The sequence below is a fragment of the Eublepharis macularius genome, chromosome 7, assembly GCF_028583425.1.
Source record: "Eublepharis macularius isolate TG4126 chromosome 7, MPM_Emac_v1.0, whole genome shotgun sequence".
In the NCBI taxonomy this organism is placed as follows: Eukaryota; Metazoa; Chordata; class Lepidosauria; order Squamata; family Eublepharidae; genus Eublepharis; species Eublepharis macularius.
In genome coordinates, this window is record NC_072796.1 from 26,672,048 (window position 1) to 26,691,036 (window position 18,989).

The 18,989-nt window shown below is 43.5% G+C and overlaps 1 protein-coding gene across 1 annotated transcript in view; it reads right to left on the reverse strand.

Moving 5' to 3' along the window:
• Positions 1-18,989, reverse strand: part of LOC129333389 (cadherin-10) — a 141,383-nt gene that overhangs the window by 20,346 nt on the left and 102,048 nt on the right. The window contains exons 6-7 of the mRNA XM_054985010.1: positions 12,892-13,145; positions 3,826-3,962 (exon numbers count right to left, since the gene is read on the reverse strand). Of these exons, the coding sequence (XP_054840985.1) occupies positions 3,826-3,962; positions 12,892-13,145 (391 nt within the window). The remainder of the gene's footprint in view (positions 1-3,825; positions 3,963-12,891; positions 13,146-18,989) is intronic.

Consider the following 18,989-nt stretch of genomic DNA (forward strand, 5'->3'; position numbering starts at 1 on the left):
GTTTGTGATGAACTTTGGTTCGTATTTTGGTTCATATCCATCTCTAGTATTTACCATGCACATAGAGCCTTGGTATGCATGAACATGAAACCTAGGAAATCCAATGCTCAGTTCACACGTAGTTGTAAATACATGTATTGTCTTTGTTCACACCACGTAACATGCTGACCATGCTTAATGGGAGGATCACAAATAGCTTGAACTTTCATTATGCCCAGTTAGTGGCTCCTGGTTTGCATGCCTGTCAGGTCTGACAAAGGGTTTACTCCCAAAAGATTCTTAATTGATAACTAGCCAGTATTATTCTCCAATAATTTTATGCACTAAACTGTACATATCAGGAGGACCACAGGTAGCACATGCTCCAATTACATACGGTTGGTAGTCTCCTGGTACATGTGACTAACATCTGAAAAGAACTTAAGTTTGGGCATATACATGGTCATAGCACATCTCCCTTTTGACATGACAGTTAGGGCATAGGATGTACTCTTCATTCATTGTACACCTTGCAGCAAATCCCATGACCTGAACTGCAAAAGGGACCCATACGTCTTCCACATGAGCCCAAGACCCCACCTATTTCCTTAGGCTAATGAATATCTGGAACATATAAAAACATTCTATACGGCTGTAGGAATCCACAGTAAAAGCATTCCCCATGTTTCCTAACATTTCTACACAATGTCACCAGCTAATGTGGGAATGTCTCAAGGCCAATGGAGGCCCTCTGCAGTATTCCTGCTGCCATATTGGTTGTACATCAAGACCTCTAAAGACACGGATATTGGAACATATTTCCCGTATCCGCAATAATGTCTTAGAGGCACCCCTGACCCAACACTTCAGGGAAAAGGACCACATAGTAAACTCCTTTAAATTCATCATTTTAGAAGTAGTGAATGTTAACAATAGAGACTCTTTGCAGAATAGACTCCTTCAAAGGGAAGCCTACTGGATTTACAAGTTGGAGACAGTTAAACCAAAAGGTTTAAACAATGAACTATGCTTGAATTGTTACTTGTAGCAGTTTAACTGTTTGCCTTTAAGACCCGCAGAAGCTAGACTATTTAATTGACGCCCAGGAGAAACGCCCCTCACATTCGGTGTGTGAAAGAATGAATTGCCACTAGAATCCGGTATCAATGAGTAAATGAATTGGGTTCCTCTTGTAAGTATGTGGATTGCATAATGATAGGGAGAAGGTGTAAATGTCTCTGCATTTAGTTAACAAAAACATGTTTTGCATAGAAAGCACGTTACTGAGGAAGCAGATGCGAAATCTGACTATAGCTGGCTTCAGATCAGCGTGCGGATGGGGCTTCTGCTCACATCTTGTGCTGGGAGACAGCATGTCGATTGACTTTTGTTTACACCTAATGTCGCGAGATACTGTGAACATGCCACCAGTGTGAACCTACCAGCGGAGGAATCGAACGGAAAAAGAAATTGACATAGGAAACAAGGACATTTCTTTATTGAGCTTGAATTATTGGTGAATCCGGCTATCTTTGCACCTTATTGTAAGATTGTTGTCTGTAATCTGTATGATTCTGTTTAAATTACTGTATTGCAAAAAATAGGAAAAGTTGAGCACATTGCACTTTGAAATACACTGAGAAATTATATATTGGCATTTTGTTTCCTGTGGGTTCCCCCCTCCCCTCTTTTTTGTCAGTCCATATTCAAGGGGGAAGCAACAACTCCCATTGGAGCAATGTGGCAGAAGATTGAGCACCAAGTGGACCACACTTGGCAACAAGATGATTTTCCATCCCTTACAGATGAGGAGATGCCTTTGCCAAAAAGAAAGATGCTGAGGGTTTGGGTGGGCCATGTCAGGAGTCTGGAATCCCAATCAGACAAGAGGAACCAGCAGGTTTTATAGTCTTGCTCATCTCTTCCTACAGCACTTGCTGTCCAGTGCTGTGCACCTACCCATCCTCGTACGTGGCAAGAGGTGATTAGCTGGTTGTTTTGGAGCCAAGCAGGACTTTTTGGGACTCTTTTTGATTGGTTAAGCATGAGTTCTTTTTCACCCGCATAACTTTGCAAGGTTGGACTGTTTTTAATTTCTTCTCTATTGTGTGATTCCACGATACGTTTACCATGGAGACTTGGAGCAAAATCCATCGATAAGTTCACACAATTGACTGGAAAATGTGCAAGAGCACTGCTGCACTCTTGCACAATTCCCATATATTTCACAGGTGTTGTGCGGGAGAATTTCTCCTTTGATTTTCCCCTTCAGAAACATCAGTTATCAAAAAGAAGAATGTTCTAAGGTGCCTTTATTTATTTATTTAAGATGTTTATACCAAGCTTATGTCCCCAGTGAGGACCCAAAGGAGCTTACAACATCATTCTCCTCCATGCACTTTATTCTTACAACAACTCTGTTAGAGTTGCCAACTGCCTGGAGAAAAAGTGTCCTAATCCCTTTAATAGAGGCTTGATGGGCTGTCATTTGCCAAGAGATGTTATTTATTCTGTGCCATGAAAAACTTCAGCTGTTCATTTTCACACATTACATCTTTTTTAAAATGGCAGGACATGCTTCTCCAGGCCTGTTGGAGAAGCTGTGAGATATGTCAAGCTGAGAAAGAGTGACTGGCCCAAGGTCAACCTATGAGATTCCATGGCAAAACAGGAATTCGAGCTTCAGTCTACGAGCCAAGCTACAAGTGATGCCTGACACAGGTTGGACACTTGTAAGCTTACCTCAAGTTTTTATGGGAAATGTAGGCATCCTGGTCTTACAGCTTAGGTCTCCATTTAATTAAAGTTTACAGACCCCCCCCACACACACACACACAAACCCAGGGGAGGGGAAGGGGGGCACCTGGCAAGAGCCCGATGCGTGCAATCCCCTGCCGACTGCATGTTCTCCCTCCCATAGACTGCCTCTCTGTAAACTTCTGTAAGCTGCAAGACCAGGATGCCTACATTTCCCATCAAAACTTGAGGGAAGCTGACAAGTGTCCAACCTGTGTCAGGCGTTACTTGCAGCTTGGCTCTCACAAATTTAAATCAATATGCCATGCTCACTTTCTTATCAGTTGTGGGCAATTTTTCATTGCCACTTCCTACACTGAATATTTTCTCTCCATCTAATTTGCAGGCAGATTGTTCTGTGGCATGTTCCTTTTGTAGGAATGAAATATCACGTGCTTCAACTGAGGCAAGAGATTTTTGTCTTGTGTACGTGTGTCTGCATCTTTGTCCGGGTGCATGTAGAAGTTGAATAAAATATCTGCAAAAATAGCAAGGATTGGACTTGAAGGAAGCATTCCTAAGAAAGTCCACTTAAAAGTAAGGCCTATTTTATTCAATGGGATGTACACCCGTGGAAAGAGTGCAGCTAAAAATGTTTCTGTATAAAATACATGGGCCTTAATCCAGCTGTGTATGGGCCGTGCCTGTGTCGGAGAATTGATAATTACAGCAATTAGCTGTTTGATGGGGAGAGGCCAGCAGTCTCCCACTTCCCTTCCTGAACAGCCAATTAGTGCTTTGATTGCCTAGTTAAGGACTAAACACCCTGCAGTCCCAGCTGCTCTACTGGACAGAGGGACCATGTGCAACATTCCCATTGCAACTCCTGCCCAGTTGCCCTAGGCAACTGTAAGCCACAGCTTGAGCCTGTGATCAGCAGCAGGCCTATGCCGGATGAGGAAAACACGTAGTACAACCATTTCACAGCATAATACTAAGCAGAGTTACACCCCTCTAAGTTCATTTAAATCAATGTGCTTAGAATTGTGCTACTCAAAATAGGATTGTACCATTCTACTTCTAAGGATTGTGTTTGCCACACAAACTTACTGATCTCAGCTGCTATTACACTAAGATTGTGCCACTGGGATATTTCTCGGTCAAGCATTTTCGAAGTATATATAGATCCATTTCCAGAATGTATGTTGAAGATTCTGTCAAGGTCAGTATGGCGATCCAAGGAGTACCTAAAAAGGAGCAAACACAGAAATATATTATTTTATTGTGGCAAAAAAAATCATTTTTCTACACAGTACTCTTATGGTTATTCTGATTCAGACAGATGGACTATTTAGGCAATGAAGAGAACTCTCAGTCCGGCTTGTTTACTTCACAGCTACATCTCTTTCTTCATTGTGAAGAAAAACCAGATGTGGGAAACACAGACCGGCTCTCAACATTCTATGCCTTCTGCAGCATGTTCAGTCCTCAACAGACCCTTTGGGCAATTTCCCCTCCCACTTTGGTTAACTTACAAAGTCATAGTTCTCCACATACTTGTGAGATCCTCTGAATACAGAGACCCCACCTTGTCTGTGAATGATCCCATTTTGCTGCTTTGACTATCTGCAAGATATGATGATAATTATTCCGTTATTAACTATTTCATAAGAGAGATGTATATTGTAAATAGAAATGGGCACAAACAGAAAAAAAACCCAAACATAATATTCGTTGTTCATTGCCATCCACGAACAGGGACTCACGAACAACCACGAACATGGCCCTGTTCACAAACATGTTCATGGTTGGCTGTTTGTGGGGGCCAGCAGGCTCTCCTCCAGCCATCATCCAAGTCAAGATCCCTACTGCACCACTCCCAGAAACCTAACCTGAGCAGGCACCAGGAAAGGTACCAATAATAAATAATAGCTTGGCCCCAGAGCCCGGCAGCAGTTCTGAAACTTGAAGGGATAGATCCGTATCCCACCACACACAAAGAAAATTCAAGCTCCAATGCACTCTCTCTATCAAAATGCAAACTGCAACTGTCTCTCCCTCTCCACTGTCTGCAAAACCAGAGCCTCCCTTGTAATAAATGTGGAGCTCCACACTTAAAAGGAAGACGTGCCTATCAGGCTAAATTGGGCTTAGATTGGGGTTTCCAGGGCAACAGCAGGAGTTCAGACAGAGTTCAGACAATCCCTGCCTAAGTTGCCAAGGGAATTGATTGCAGGTACAAGACTGTCTGGCTTGACGAACAGCAACGAGGCTTGCAACGACCACCTGTTCATTTAGAATGGGGCCTCATGAACAGCTTGTTTGAGAACAGCAGATTGTGCTGTTCATGGCTTTTTTTTTGTTCGTACTGCTGTTCGTGTCCATCTCTAATTGTAAACTGATGCTAGCAAAATCCTAGCATTTGGAGAATTTACATTTGGTCTCTCTATATTTGTGCTCTTTGTGCTCTCTCTCTCTGTCTCTCTCTCTAAAAACTTGATAAAAAGACATACTGGGTTGGATCCAGACTAAATTTTCCAATGGCAGAATGAAACTATCCAGCTTCCCCCCCCCCGCCCACACACACACACAGTAGGCCACACAATACTGCTTTTAGGGGATAGGGAGCCCTGAGAAATGATATGAGAGGTCTGCAGCAGGAAGGGGATTTGGTGGAAATTGCCAGTTTAGTCTAAGTAAAAAAACACTGACTGAAATAATAATCTGTTTTGCTTCTCTCTGAAGCAGGGTTACCCACTGCCAAGTGGGGCCTGGAGATTTCCCAGAATTACAACTGATCTCCAGGCAATGGAGATCAGTTTTCCTGGAAGGAATGGCAGACTTGGAGAATAGAATCTGTCGAATCATATTCCTTCTGAGCTCCCTCCCACCTCAAATTCCACCTTCCCCAGAGTCCTCCCCCAAATCTCCAGGAATGTTCCAAGCCTGTGCTGGCAGCCCTATCTTCATTGCTGTGTACTGCCTCTTTAAGAGGATTTCAGGAGGCCTCAGTACAAGTCTCTCCTCTGCCAAACTCTGCTCTCTCCAGGCTCTACCTCCAAATCTGTAGGAATTATCCAACCTGGAGCTGGCACTCCAACTCTGAACTGAATACAGTTCTTTTTATTGGCTTTATTATCTCTGTAAGCCCAAATATTTCATTGCACAGATTTAAGGTAACCTAGCTGTTTCAGACCCCAGATAATATTGCTGTATATGGTGTACACTGCTGCAGCAGCTGTTTCTTCCAGTATTATCAACAGTTCCAGATTATTGTTCATTTACAGTATCATTCCCATGAAGCCACTAGACTACAGTAATCAGATTCAGATCAGATCCCTTATTGGAAAAGGTCAATGGAACTTTTGTTAATGTTTCACAACTTTCCTCGTTTACTCTGCTATGTGCTGAGTTTTAAATGGGTTAGACCAAGAGACCTCAACATGGCACCCATGGGCACCGTGGCACTCTCTGACAATTTTTCTGATGGCCCCCAAGGGTTTTCAGAAAATGGATGAGGCCAGGTGGGGTCCCTCTCCCTGTAGGGCATTTGATTGGTCACTGAAAATGTGATTGCCTGTGCATTTTTTTTTAAGTTTCAGTGGCAGCTGTCATCATAGTGTTAATTTGATTCCCTCTCACACGTTTTCCCCAGTTTCTTTTTTAAGTTAATCTTCTTCACAATATTTGGGATTTCTCTGTGTGCGTATGTCTGGCTTTTTGTCCCACGGCAGCCATTTTGTGGTTGCAGGGTTACCAGTCCCCCACTGGGGGCAGTAGATTTCTGCTCCCACCCTCTGCCCTCCCTCCATTTTCCTGGTCGGAGGGGGGGAAACCAGGGGAACACGCCTCCCGGGCGTGCTCCTGGGCTGCACAGAGCACTCCTGCACACTGTAGTAGACCAATTTGGCCCCCAAATGGGCCGATTTGGCCCATTTGCAGTCTAAATTGGCTTGTTGAAAAACACAGGAGCTTTCCAGGGCCCTTCCAGCAGCATTCCAGTGCTCAGCAGTGGGCCAAACTTGCTGCAAAGTGTGCGAGCATTCCAGGATCCTGCATGACAACATTGTGCTGCCCCAGCAGTACTCCTGTGTTCTGCAGCAGGCTATAATCAGCCCCAAATGTACCAAAAGCAAGAGCACTCCCAGGGGCAGCATGATGCCCTGCATGATGATGTCATGTCCTGGAAGTGATGTCATCACATAGCCTAGAAGTGTGCTTATGGTGAGGAAGAATGCCAGGTTTCCCACCTACCGCCAGGAGGGTAAGGGAACCTGGCAACCCTAGGTTGCACTCACCACTCTGTCTCAGAATTTCAAATATGCACATGGTGAGGAATCCTGGCACTCACCCATTTTTTCCTATGCGGTTCTGCAACAACTTATATAGAAATTGGAATTTCTACAAGGGTCTTGTCTTGTTGACCTTGTTAAAATTGTTGATTGGCAAACTGAATAGCCTTATAAACTCCCTTGTGCCCCGTGATACAAGAACACATTGAGGGTGCAACTTGGAATTTGGAAGTGCTATGAATCATGCATTGACAAAATTGCCTATCACTTCCTAAGTATTGTCGAAGGCTTTCACGGCCGGAGAACGATGGTTGTTGGGGGTTTTCCGGGCTGTATTGCCGTGGTCTTGGCATTGTAGTTCCTGACGTTTCGCCAGCAGCTGTGGCTGGCATCTTCAGAGGTGTAGCACCAAAAGACAGAGATCTCTCAGTGTCACAGTGTGGAAAAGATGTAGGTCATTTGTATCTACTCAGGATACATTCCACACCCTGGGAAACTCTTACAGAATGACTCAGCTCAACCCCACCCCTCCTGAGTAGATACAAATGACCTACATCTTTTCCACACTGTGACACTGAGAGATCTCTGTCTTTTGGTGCTACACCTCTGAAGATGCCAGCCACAGCTGCTGGCGAAACGTCAGGAACTACAATGCCAAGACCACGGCAATACAGCCCGGAAAACCCCCAACAACCAACACTTCCTAAGTAATTTGCCTAAATTTCCATTTCAACGAAGGGGAGAGAGTTTTGTTTTCATGATAAAGTTTGTTGTGAATGAGCAGTCAAATGCAGTCAGGTAGTTCTGAGGAAAACCCAGCATGGTTAAAACACATGCAAGCCACTCTAAATCCCAGCTGGAGCGAGAATAGACTGCAAACAGCTCTTAGGAGGCATGGAGAGAGTGTTCCTCGCAAGGTGGTAAAAGCAAAAAAAACCTCATGGTGAGTTAAACAAGAGATAAACAAAAACAAAAATGTTAGTGGTGATAGGTTAGACTGACAGTGCAATCCTGTGCAGAATTAGTCCCCTCTAAGGGCCAAGCTACACATGACGAATGACACTTGAATGGCAAGTGTATTTCTCCCTGTTCACTTGCCCTCCACTCAATCCACTTGCCGTTCAAGTGTCATTCGTCATGTGTAGCTTGGCCCTCAGTCTACCAAAGTCAAATGACATAGGCTTGTATAGTAAGAATGACAAGGAGTTCACAGTATTTGTTGAATCTCTCAGTCATATGGTAACTCAGGGGGAAACTTGCTTATAATAATATAACTGTGCTTATATACTGCTCTTCTAGACAGATTAGTGCCTCACCCAGAGTGGTGAACAATTATCCCCACAATACAGCTAGGGAGAGAAGTGGCTTACTCAAGGCCACCTACTGAGCTCATGGCAGTAGTGGGATTTGAACCAGTGGAGTGCTGATTTGCATCTGAACCACTTAACCACTGTGCTACAGAAGCTCTCTCTTATATTCATGCCTCAACATTGCTTTCCACTTAGCATCTAAAGCTGTACCACACTATAACCTCCTGCCCCTCTTGGCTTGGGGGGTCAAGCAAGAATTTTTTGGTTGTTTGGTTGTTGAAAAAATCTGCTTTCCATAGCTGTTTCCTGGACAGGTCTGGTTTTAGGACTGGGTAGGTAACAAATGGATAGGCTAGAATAGTGCAGATCTTTGCTTAGAATAAGGATATATGGTCAGCTCCCAGAAACCTGACTTGATAGGAGTACAGGTTTCCCAAGCCAGTCTTTCATGGCTTACCAGGCAGGTAAGTTGAGGAAGAGATATCCTTGGAGGTGGGACTTGATCATTTTGAACTCTACTGCCTGGGTGGGGATGATGGCCGAGGGTCAGTTCCCCTGGGCATACCATGAGTTGTACAGGAATAACTAGGAGCAGAAGAAATGCTACCCTGTAATGTTTGTATGTTTATTGAAACATTTAGGCCTTTCCCTATGGTTCAAGATGGGTTACAATTAGAGATTACCATGAACCATTTGCGAATGCACACAGCTGAAACAGTGCTGTGGCTGCCCCGAAGTGACGAATCACAAACTGAACAAACCGGTTCATGAACTGAGCAAATTCATGATGGTTCATGGTTTATCACTTTTCATGAACCACAAACCACCGTTTTCCCTGCTCATGCCCTTCTCTAGTTACAATGCATAAATGAAAACATCCAATTTTATGGCAGTCCAGTCGATATCGTTACTTGCACTAAGGTATGGGTGGTTTCATATGCACACCAATGAACTGTTAGTTAATCAACTCAGTTTAATCCAGTTTTGAGTGTGTAGTGTCTTTCTTTCATGGATGGGAGGGAAATTTCATATTGTCTATTTAGTTCTTTCGGCACAACTGTTTTAATGTACTCTTCGCCCATGAATTAATATACTTTATTTACTGTTGCTGAATTACCTGATGTCATTCTCTGGAAGATCAATACTGCCTGGACAGGCGTTAACAAGATAGTTGGTCATATAATACGAACAACAGTATGTTATAAAAGATGAGCTTAATTCATTACAAATGCACATGTCTGGACACAGACATCTACCCTTCTTTTTTACCCCATAGTTTGCTCATTGCTCCCCTAGTGGGAATGAAGAGGCAGACAACATTGTTGGATCAAAGGGCCACTTTATTAATTTAACCTCAACATTAACATTAAACAAAACTGCAGCAAGGGGAAAGCGGTACAGGTCAAGCCACGTGGTCATTCCAAGACCCCCGCCTTGATCTGCCTGGGCGAGCCCCGAAGCCCCGGGTGCGAGCCATCCCTAGAGATGGCACGGATACCTGGCCAGCCTGGCAAATTGGTTCCCCCTTCCAAGCTCCTAATCCTCAGCCGTACAGCAGTGAGGCCAGACTTGTGCATGGGGTTAACCTAGGCAGCCTGCTCACGCGCGCTGGCAGCCATCACAAGCAGTACCAGCCACTCCTAGCAGTCCCCTCTTCCCCACAAATTGGGAAGCGCCAAGGGTGCTCACCGGCCCACTGACTAAATCCCAAATCAGTCCTGCCAGAACACTCTAACCAGCACCACCCCAATCCAATATCCTGCACACACGTAATGGTGTAAGGTAGGCGAAAAACCCCTCATCCAAGGCCAATTAGGATAAGAGGAAAAAATTCCTACCTGGCTCCGAAACGGCAGCCAGCTAAACCTACACCAAAAACAGGGTGAGGAGGGTGGGCTAAGCTTCTGCAGCAACTGAATGCTGCGTAGGCGGAGCTGCCGAAAACGGCTTCTGGCTCCGCCCATTCAGCAGTATCCCAGATGCCCGGGAAAGTCCCTGCTCTCCCTCCTCACAGGGGAGCAATGGTGGACCCCCTCAGTAGCAGCCAAAGCTGCACGGAGGTAGGGTCTAATTGCCAAAAGAAACTGAAATGAATAAAGTCTCCATCTTCAGAAACTCCACCAATCCAACTGTATAAATAAAGGAAAAGGAAAACAAGCTCTCTGAAGAAACACAGAAGTCATGATACTGAAACATTGGTTACTCGCCAGATATACTTTTAATGCTCCAATATTCCCCAGATATTCAGCGCATAGGATCCATTGGGTTTGTTCCACAAGTGGAGGTGCTTTCCTTCAGTGGAAGATACATTTCACCTGAGACAAGCACTTCCACCAGCAGAATGGATCTATATTCAAGAGTTGATGGTGTTTAATATTAGACTTTGAATTTTGATTTCCATAATTGACATCTGTTAGTATTTGACAGTATTTTATAGATGAAACACATTGGTATTCAATATTGGCTGCAATCATATTTTTGTATTTTTTACAGCTGTCCTGAGATTTCATATTTTGTACTTTGTGATATGGGGGGAAGGGGTTGGGGATGGAAATGGCATTCTTTGATTTCATATGGTGTTTTAAAATGCACTGTAAGCTATCCTGTGGCTTCCTTGTTCGATGAAGAGGCTAGATATAGATTTTTTTTAAAATAAAGAAATGAACATCTAATTATCTCCAAAGTAAAACAATTAAGGGATGCCAATCAGGTTAAACCATTTCACTTTCAATTGTAGAAACAAAATTCACATTCAAAATTACAACTCAAATTTCAACAAAAGGTATATTCAAAATGATAACTAGGGGAGAATTCCATGTATTTGCAGGGCTTTTTTTCAGCTGGAACATGGTGGAACGGAGTTCTGGAACCTCTTGAAAATGGTCACATGGCTGGTGACCCCGCCCCCTGGTCTCCAGACAGAGGGGAGTTTAGATTGCCCTCCACGCTGCTGAGTGGCGTGGAGGGCAATCTAAACTCCCCTCTGTCTGGAACTCAGGGAGTGGGGCCACCAGCCATGTGACCATTTTCTCCAAGGGTAACCCACTGAATTCCACCACCTCTTTTCCCAGAAAAAAAAGCCCTGTGTATTTGTGAATATTTGTTTCAGTTCTACCAATGTCCTTCTGAATAAGTATCAAGTTGTTTTTCTCTTGCACAGAAGTAAGGTATATTAAGAGGCAATCTTGGAGAACTGAAGTTGCAAGTTAACCAAACATGTTGCTTAACTGTGTAGGAACAGCTTGCTACTCCATAGTATGACAGCAGGTGGAAGATCAGACATGGGTCCTGGTGGGCTCCTGGCCATGGGTACCACCTACTGAGCAGCACTGCAAGAAGTTCCATGGCTAGAACACACAGCATCCACATACTGCCACACAGGTGATTGGTGGTTGGAGGTCAAGACATGCATTCTGGCCATGGCCAGCATGTGTCTGCTGCCTCCCATGCTATGAGTCATATGAGCAATGGGGGAGTGATTTAAAGGGATGGGGCACATTCTGGATCTTTAAATCCCTGCAAGTCACACAGCTGATCGACAGCATGGAGGCCGGAAGCAATGGCTCGTAGTAGCAAGATCCTGGTTGCAGGCACTGCCTGCAAGCAAATAGCATCCATGGCTGGAAGTAAGATGTTTTTATCATTATCAGAAAGATTAAGGAGAGTCACTAGAAAAGCTTGTTGAAGAAGCTAACAGGGAATAAGAACAGATGCTTTCAACTCCATATAGGGCCTACAAAAAAGGAAGAAATATTGGCTTGTTTCAGGAATCCAGAGGCCACAGAAACAGAATCTTTGATCATGCAGAATATCAGAAAATATAACAAGTAGCTCTGCGATAAGCGCATCATTGAATTTAGCCTCATAAAAATAATAATGATAACATGGCACAGACCCTGACCTGGATAGCCCTGGGAAGCCTGATCTCATCAGATTGCATAAGCTAAGCAGGGGCAGCCTTGGTTAGTAATTGGATGGGAGACCTCCAATGAAGACCAGGGTTGCAGAGGCAGACAATGGCAAACCACCTCTGTTAGTCTCTTGCCTTGAAAACCCCACTAGGAGTCGCCATAAGTCAACTATATCTTGAGGGTACGATTTCATTTTTCAATATGGCACAGTAACAAAATATAGATATCGATTACAGGCAAAGGGAGCCAAGGGTAGAAAGCTCTTCTCTCTCAGTATCTCAAACCTACCTTTTCTGCTGAATTATCTAGGCAAACCAAAAGATTCAACAGGTATAATCAGAGAGAGAATTAATTTGGTGTTATCAATCATGGGATGGATCCAGCCAGCTTTATCACAAAATCTTGCCCAACTCTCTTCCTTCCTACATTCACCATAGCTTTTCTCCATGTGATTGATTGATTGATTGCATTTCTAGACTGCCCTCCCCATCAGACGGCTCAGGAGTCAGGGTGGTGTAACAACATACAATTTGTAATATACATGTTAGGCCCATGTTCCCCACAATAACCTTTTTGGCTCTCAAAGGGGACCTCATCCTGACCTTCTCAGCACTAGAGAAGCTGACTGGATCTAACCCCATGCTTTCAAATTCTGGCCTTTACCTGATAGGGCTTGAAGTGGAATCTGGATCTCGGGCCATCACAGTTCCTATGATTGTGCCGACTTCAATATCTTCATGTATCTCAAAAAGATAGGAGGATCTGCTGAAGACAGGCGGCTCATCTACGTCTTCTACAGAGATTTTCACCGTAGTTGTATCTTTAAAAGGCCCAAGATAGTAAAATTGCCGATCTATATATAGATTCTCTGCCTCAATTTTCAGAGTATATAGCCCTCGAGCCTCATAGTCCAGGGGCTATAAGGAAATACAGTGATAAAACAGAATTAATTATACAGTGTTACAAAGATAGCATACCTAGTAATATAACCAAAGTGAAAACAAAACGGGATGATGTTATATATGAGAGTCTTGAAGATAAAGTTGCTAGATGTGACTTGGCAACCATCAGGAGACTCGGGGACAGAGATTTGGGGGGGCATTGGCAACAGCATGATGTCACTTCTAGGTAAACACAGAAGTGATGTCACACCCCTCAAGGAATTTCAGGAAACCTCATGTTAAAACCACAGAGTTTCTGGTGATTTCTATATAGGACTGATGTCATTTCCAGTTTGAAGGACAAGATGCAAATGTGATAAACAGTACTAAAAGAACCAGCCATATCACTTGGTACCTATTCTTTGTCTCTCAGTTCTACAAACAAATCCCCACACTTGAAATCCTTGTACTTTTGATGGCTCTTGGAAAAGCTACATTCGTGGAAAAATTCAGGACGCCTCAGAAATTCTCCTCGCACTCCCCAAACACGCTGCTTGACTCCCAGTACTCTAAAATCCTCCATACTGACCAAGTGGCATAAAACTTCTTTCATAAAGATTCCACATGTTTTAAAATATATATGAGAATTTAAACTTCACTGTGGGAAAAAAATCTGTAAAGGTAATTTACATTGAATTTCATGAATTCAGCATCAGAGAGTTTTTTGCAAACTACATTTGACAATTGGTCAGCAATTCCTTTTAAAAAAATGAAGAGGGAGAAAGTTTTGGGGGTTGTAATTAAAATGCTGGGGGGGGGAGGGGTAGACAAGGAAATTCCATTCCTCAATTTCTCTGTGATTTCAGATGAAAAGAGCGGATTAATGATTTCCAGGGTTCGAACAGGATGAGAGAAAGGGCAGCTTGCCTGACGCTGGAGAAGATCTTCATTAGCATGCATGATATAACAGAGAGATGGGAAGAATGGATGCAGAATGAATTCTGGGGAGACTTTTAAATTTCCCCTAAAAATTTTAAAGTTAATACTCACGAAAGAATTAAAACACTCTTGGTGCAAATTTCCTATTTAGTCTGAAGTCACACTACACTAAACAATTATTCCCTTCCCACAATATCCTGAGACTTTTTCTCCATCATCACCTTCTTCTCAAAGAGAACTTTGTCTTATATGATAATTATTTCTCAAACTCACACTCAGGTTTTGGAACTGTCAGGATAAAAGACAGCAGCCTGTACTCTAGCAGCTTCTCATAATTATGGGTGTGAAAAGCATCACCACCAACCCAGAGAAATTTCATTAGACATCAATGTGCTATTGGCTTCCGTCAGATTCTCCAGAGGTTTTGGCTGAGCTGGAACATTCAAGCTCACTTTCTATTTTGACTGAGGCAAAAACTGGTGGTCACTTCTTTGAGACATTTTGTTAATCCAATTGAAACTCTCCTCTCAACATCCCATAAATATATATATATATTTCCTGATACAGGAACCCCACTCCTAAATTCACTTCACGTTTTGCTTTGGCAAAACTTTTACACTGTTGGTTACCTCAAATGGAACCAGATTGGGTCTCACAAGAGCTTAATAAGTGCTCTGCTGGATCAAGGAAGTGGTCCATGTAGGCCAGCATCTTCTTTTATCATAGCCAAGCAGCTGCTTTGGAGAGCCAACAGGGCACAGAGGCTGAAGTTTCCCCCTGATGTTGCCTCTAGGCACTGGCAATTCAGAGGATTAATATGGAGATTCCTTTTCGTCAACACAGCAAGTAGCCATTGATGGACCTACCACCATGAATCTAATATCCTTTTAAACTCATCTATGCTCCTGGCCATCACTATACCCACCGGCAGTGAATTCTACACTTTAATTACTCATTAAGTGAAGAAGTATTTCCTTTCGTCTGTCCTGAATCTATTGACGTATATGAATGTGAAATAATTTTTCACCCAAAAGCAAAAAAAAAAAAAAAAAGGTCACAAATCCATATGATAATACAAAAAATGTTGAAGAGCAATGTACAATTTAAACCAGAAGCTTTTTTGTTGGGATTAATGGATAAACAGTTGGAAAATAAGCATGGTATCTTATTTCTATATATGTCCATGGTGGCTAGGCTTTTGCAACCCTAGCCGGAATGAAGAGACAGACACAGGTTTGGAACTAAAGGATCGTTGATTGAACATAACCATAAACTATGGAAAGGGCCAACTAAGTGGTACTGGCCAAACCACAGGGTCATCCCTGGACCTCTGCCTTGACCTTTCTGGGTGAGTCCCACAGTCTCAGGTGTAGGCCGTCCCTGGAATGGCTGCGACCTGGCCAGCCAGGCAGATGGATACCCCCATCAAGCTCCTAATGCCCCCAGCCATATAGCATGAATGAAGGACGTGTCCCAGGGGATCCCTGCAGGTGTCTGCCCATGTTATGGTAGTTGTCACAAGCATACCACACTGATGGCAGACCCTGTTTCCCCACCCATGAGGAAGTGCCATTGGGTACTCACTGGCCCGCTCCCTATTCCCCAATACTCTCTTGCCAGTGACCTAACCAAATCAGCACCACCCAAGCTAATAACTCAAACTTCTGCCAGCCATGCAAGGTACGTGGAAAAAAAACCTCCTGTCAGCCAATTAGGGAAAAGGATAAAAAATTTCCACCTGGCTCTGTAAACAGCAGCTGGCTAATCCTGCACTACCACAAGGTGAGATGGGTGGGCCGAGCCAACGAAGCAACTGCCGTCTGGGAAAGCGGAGCCACCCTCTGAGGGCCAAACTACAAGTGACGAATGACACAGGTTCGACACTTGTCAGCTTCCCTCAAGTTTTGATGGGAAATGTAGGCAGCTTGGCAGAATGTTGGACAATTGACAGTTGAAAAGTCCATTGGACAGTAGTAGGAGAGCGAAGCTGCAAGACCAGGATGCCTACATTTCCCATCAAAACTTGAGGGAAGCTGACAAGTGTCCAACTAGTGTCAGGCGTCACTTGTAGCTTGGCCCTCAGGCACATGACTCCCCCCCGGCTAAACATCCATATGCCCGGGAAGGGAGTCTGCCCCTCCCTCTGGGCAAGGCTGCCAAGGTTGGTCCCCAGGTTAAGCAGCGATGCTGCCGTCAGGAGTGCCGTATTATATGCGCAAAAATGGAAAAGTACAGTATTGCCATCAATCGAGGACTGGATTGTGAAAATGACGGATTTAGTGGAGATGGCTAAACTTATAGCTTTGATCAGAGATAAAACATTGTCTACTTTTATGGGCCATTTCCACACGGCTTACCTTTGCTTGTAACAACCCGTAAGATCGCGCAAAAAACACAAAATATCACGTTTTCTCGTGCGAGATTTGCACGATGTCATGCAAATCTCGCGTGAGAAAATGCGCTCTTCTGTGGTTTTTGCGTGATCTTACGGGTCGTTAGGAGCAAAGGTAAGCCTTGTGGAAACGGCCATGGTTAACTGAAAACCCCTTATTGACTTTCTGCGTAAGACGAGGAAAAATGAACTGATGATTTGCGGTTTTGATTTTTAAGAAGATAAATTTGGGAAAAATAAATAGAAGGGGGCAGTGTTGAAAAGGCAAATTTTGGAAATATTAAAACTAAAATTATAATGTTTGTTAAAATATGATAGGTGTTGTAGAGAAAAAACGGAAAATGAAATGTATTATTTTTCTTTGTTATTTTCAGTCTTTGTTCTTCTTTTTCTCTCTTTGTATTATTTTTTCTTTACTTTTTTCTTCTATTTCTCTGCTCTTTTTACTGGGCTTTTAATCTTCCTAATGAAATAAAAATTTCCATTAAAAAAACATCAGTCCCTGAACTATTATTTCAGTTCTCTTGTCGCTGTTCTTTTGACCTGGAAATCCTCATTTTACTTTTAATTTCCCATTGCAAAACTATTTTATTTTTATTTTTTACTTTTGTGCCATTTTCTCTTTCCTTACACTGGATTATCCCGAGAAAATGTACACATTGCGGCCCTCCTGGTCAGCCTGCAAGGCTGCTCAGACTGGGGGGCCGGGTTTGCTGCCTCGGAAGCTGAAAAGGCAGCCTGCTTTCCCGGGAATCCGGGCATTAGCTGGGGGGCAGAGTCTTGGGCTTATTAACTGGCTCTGCCTTTCCAGCCATCAGTCAACGTTTCTGTTCTTGTCCCACCCACCTCTCCCTATATGCAGTGTAGGATTAGCCAGTCGCTGGTTATCAGGGCCAGGTAGGAATTTTTTTCTTCTTCCCTAATTGGCTTGATGGGGAGTGGTTTTTCACCTTCCTTGCACTGTGGGAGGAAGAATTGTTAATTTATGTGGTGTGGTGGTAATGTAAATAGGTTGGCCACTGGCAGGATAGGATAAAATGAGCGGGCCGGTGACCCCCTTGGCACATTCCCTTTAGGCGGGTATTGGGGTCTGTCAGGAGCGGCTGGTGAGGCTGTATGGCTGCCAGCTGTGAGGGCAGACCGCCTGGTGGGACCCGTGGACAAGGCCGCCCCCAGGCTCCACAGCTGGTAGGGGATGGTGCTTTAAAGGGGAACCACTTCCCTGGCTGCTGGGTCCCAGCCATCCTTTGGGTGGAACACCCCCAGTGCAGTGGGGGCTCACCCAGACAGGTCAAGGCAGAGGTCCAGGGGGACCCCAGGGCTTTACCTGTACTGCAGTTAGATCCCTTGCTGCAATGACAGGATATATTATGTTGTATTTAATAAAGTGGCCCTTATTAAATCCCAATCTTGGTCTCTGCCTTTGATTTTGACTGAGGTAGCAATTTTCACCATTATTTATGTGTCAGTAAATCAATATTGCCCTGACCTGGATAGCCCAGGCAAGCCCAATCTCATCAGATCCTAGATCCTACGCAGGGTCGGCCTTAGTTAGAAATTAGTTGGGATACCTCCAAAGAAGACCAGGGTTGCAGAGGCAGGCAATAGTAAACCACCTCTGTTAGTCTTTTGCCTTGAAAACCTCTGTAAAGGTCACCTAAGTCAGCTATGACTTGACAGCACTTTCCACCACCAAATCTGCATTACGCGCATATATACAAATTCATATAAATGGCGGTGTACGTTGTATACAGTGTCTAAATGGCATATAAAACCATACAATATGAACAAATCTGCAAAACCAACAACAAAAAGAGGAAAAGTAAAGCTATTGAAGTTAATCGAAAAAGAAAGAGAAGAGGGAACACTCCTTCATCTCTCCTTGAAGTCTAGGTGCCTCATTGTTGAAACATTTTGCCTACATTAAGCATTTTGCCCAAATATGGGAAATTTTTGCTATATTTGTGCACCTGTTTATAGTACTAAAAATGGTCTCAGGCGTACTTCAAAACAATGCCCATAATAATCTCTAATACTGTCCAGAAAACCAATTCTTCCTAAACCAACTGTGAAGGTTCACTGATCATACATTTTGATAATAGACACCTAATAGGACAATCCAAAAAGCCAAGAGCACACAGTAAATGGCACATCTTTTGCGAGGACCAACTCAGTGACACGTAACAATGTGCAAGCTTTCTAGTTCCTCAGAATTCTTCATTCAGCTGGATGTTATAAAACAAAGAGAGGCAAATTTTAAGCATTATTTTTTAGATGCTTAAGACTTTTTTGTACCCAGTGCATGGTTTATATTCTGGCAAGCAGCAAAGATTACAGCATTGAGTTGCTGTGGGCCAGGGTCCATAAAATCAGAAGCAATAAAGCAATTTAAATCCACTGCAGCAATGCTCCTCAGAATACTATTTTCCACTTTATCCAGCAAGACTCCAGACAGGGATGACAACAACAACAACAACAACGTTTGATTTATATACCCCACTTCAGGATAACTTAATGCCCACTCAGAGTGGGTTACAACATGTGTTATT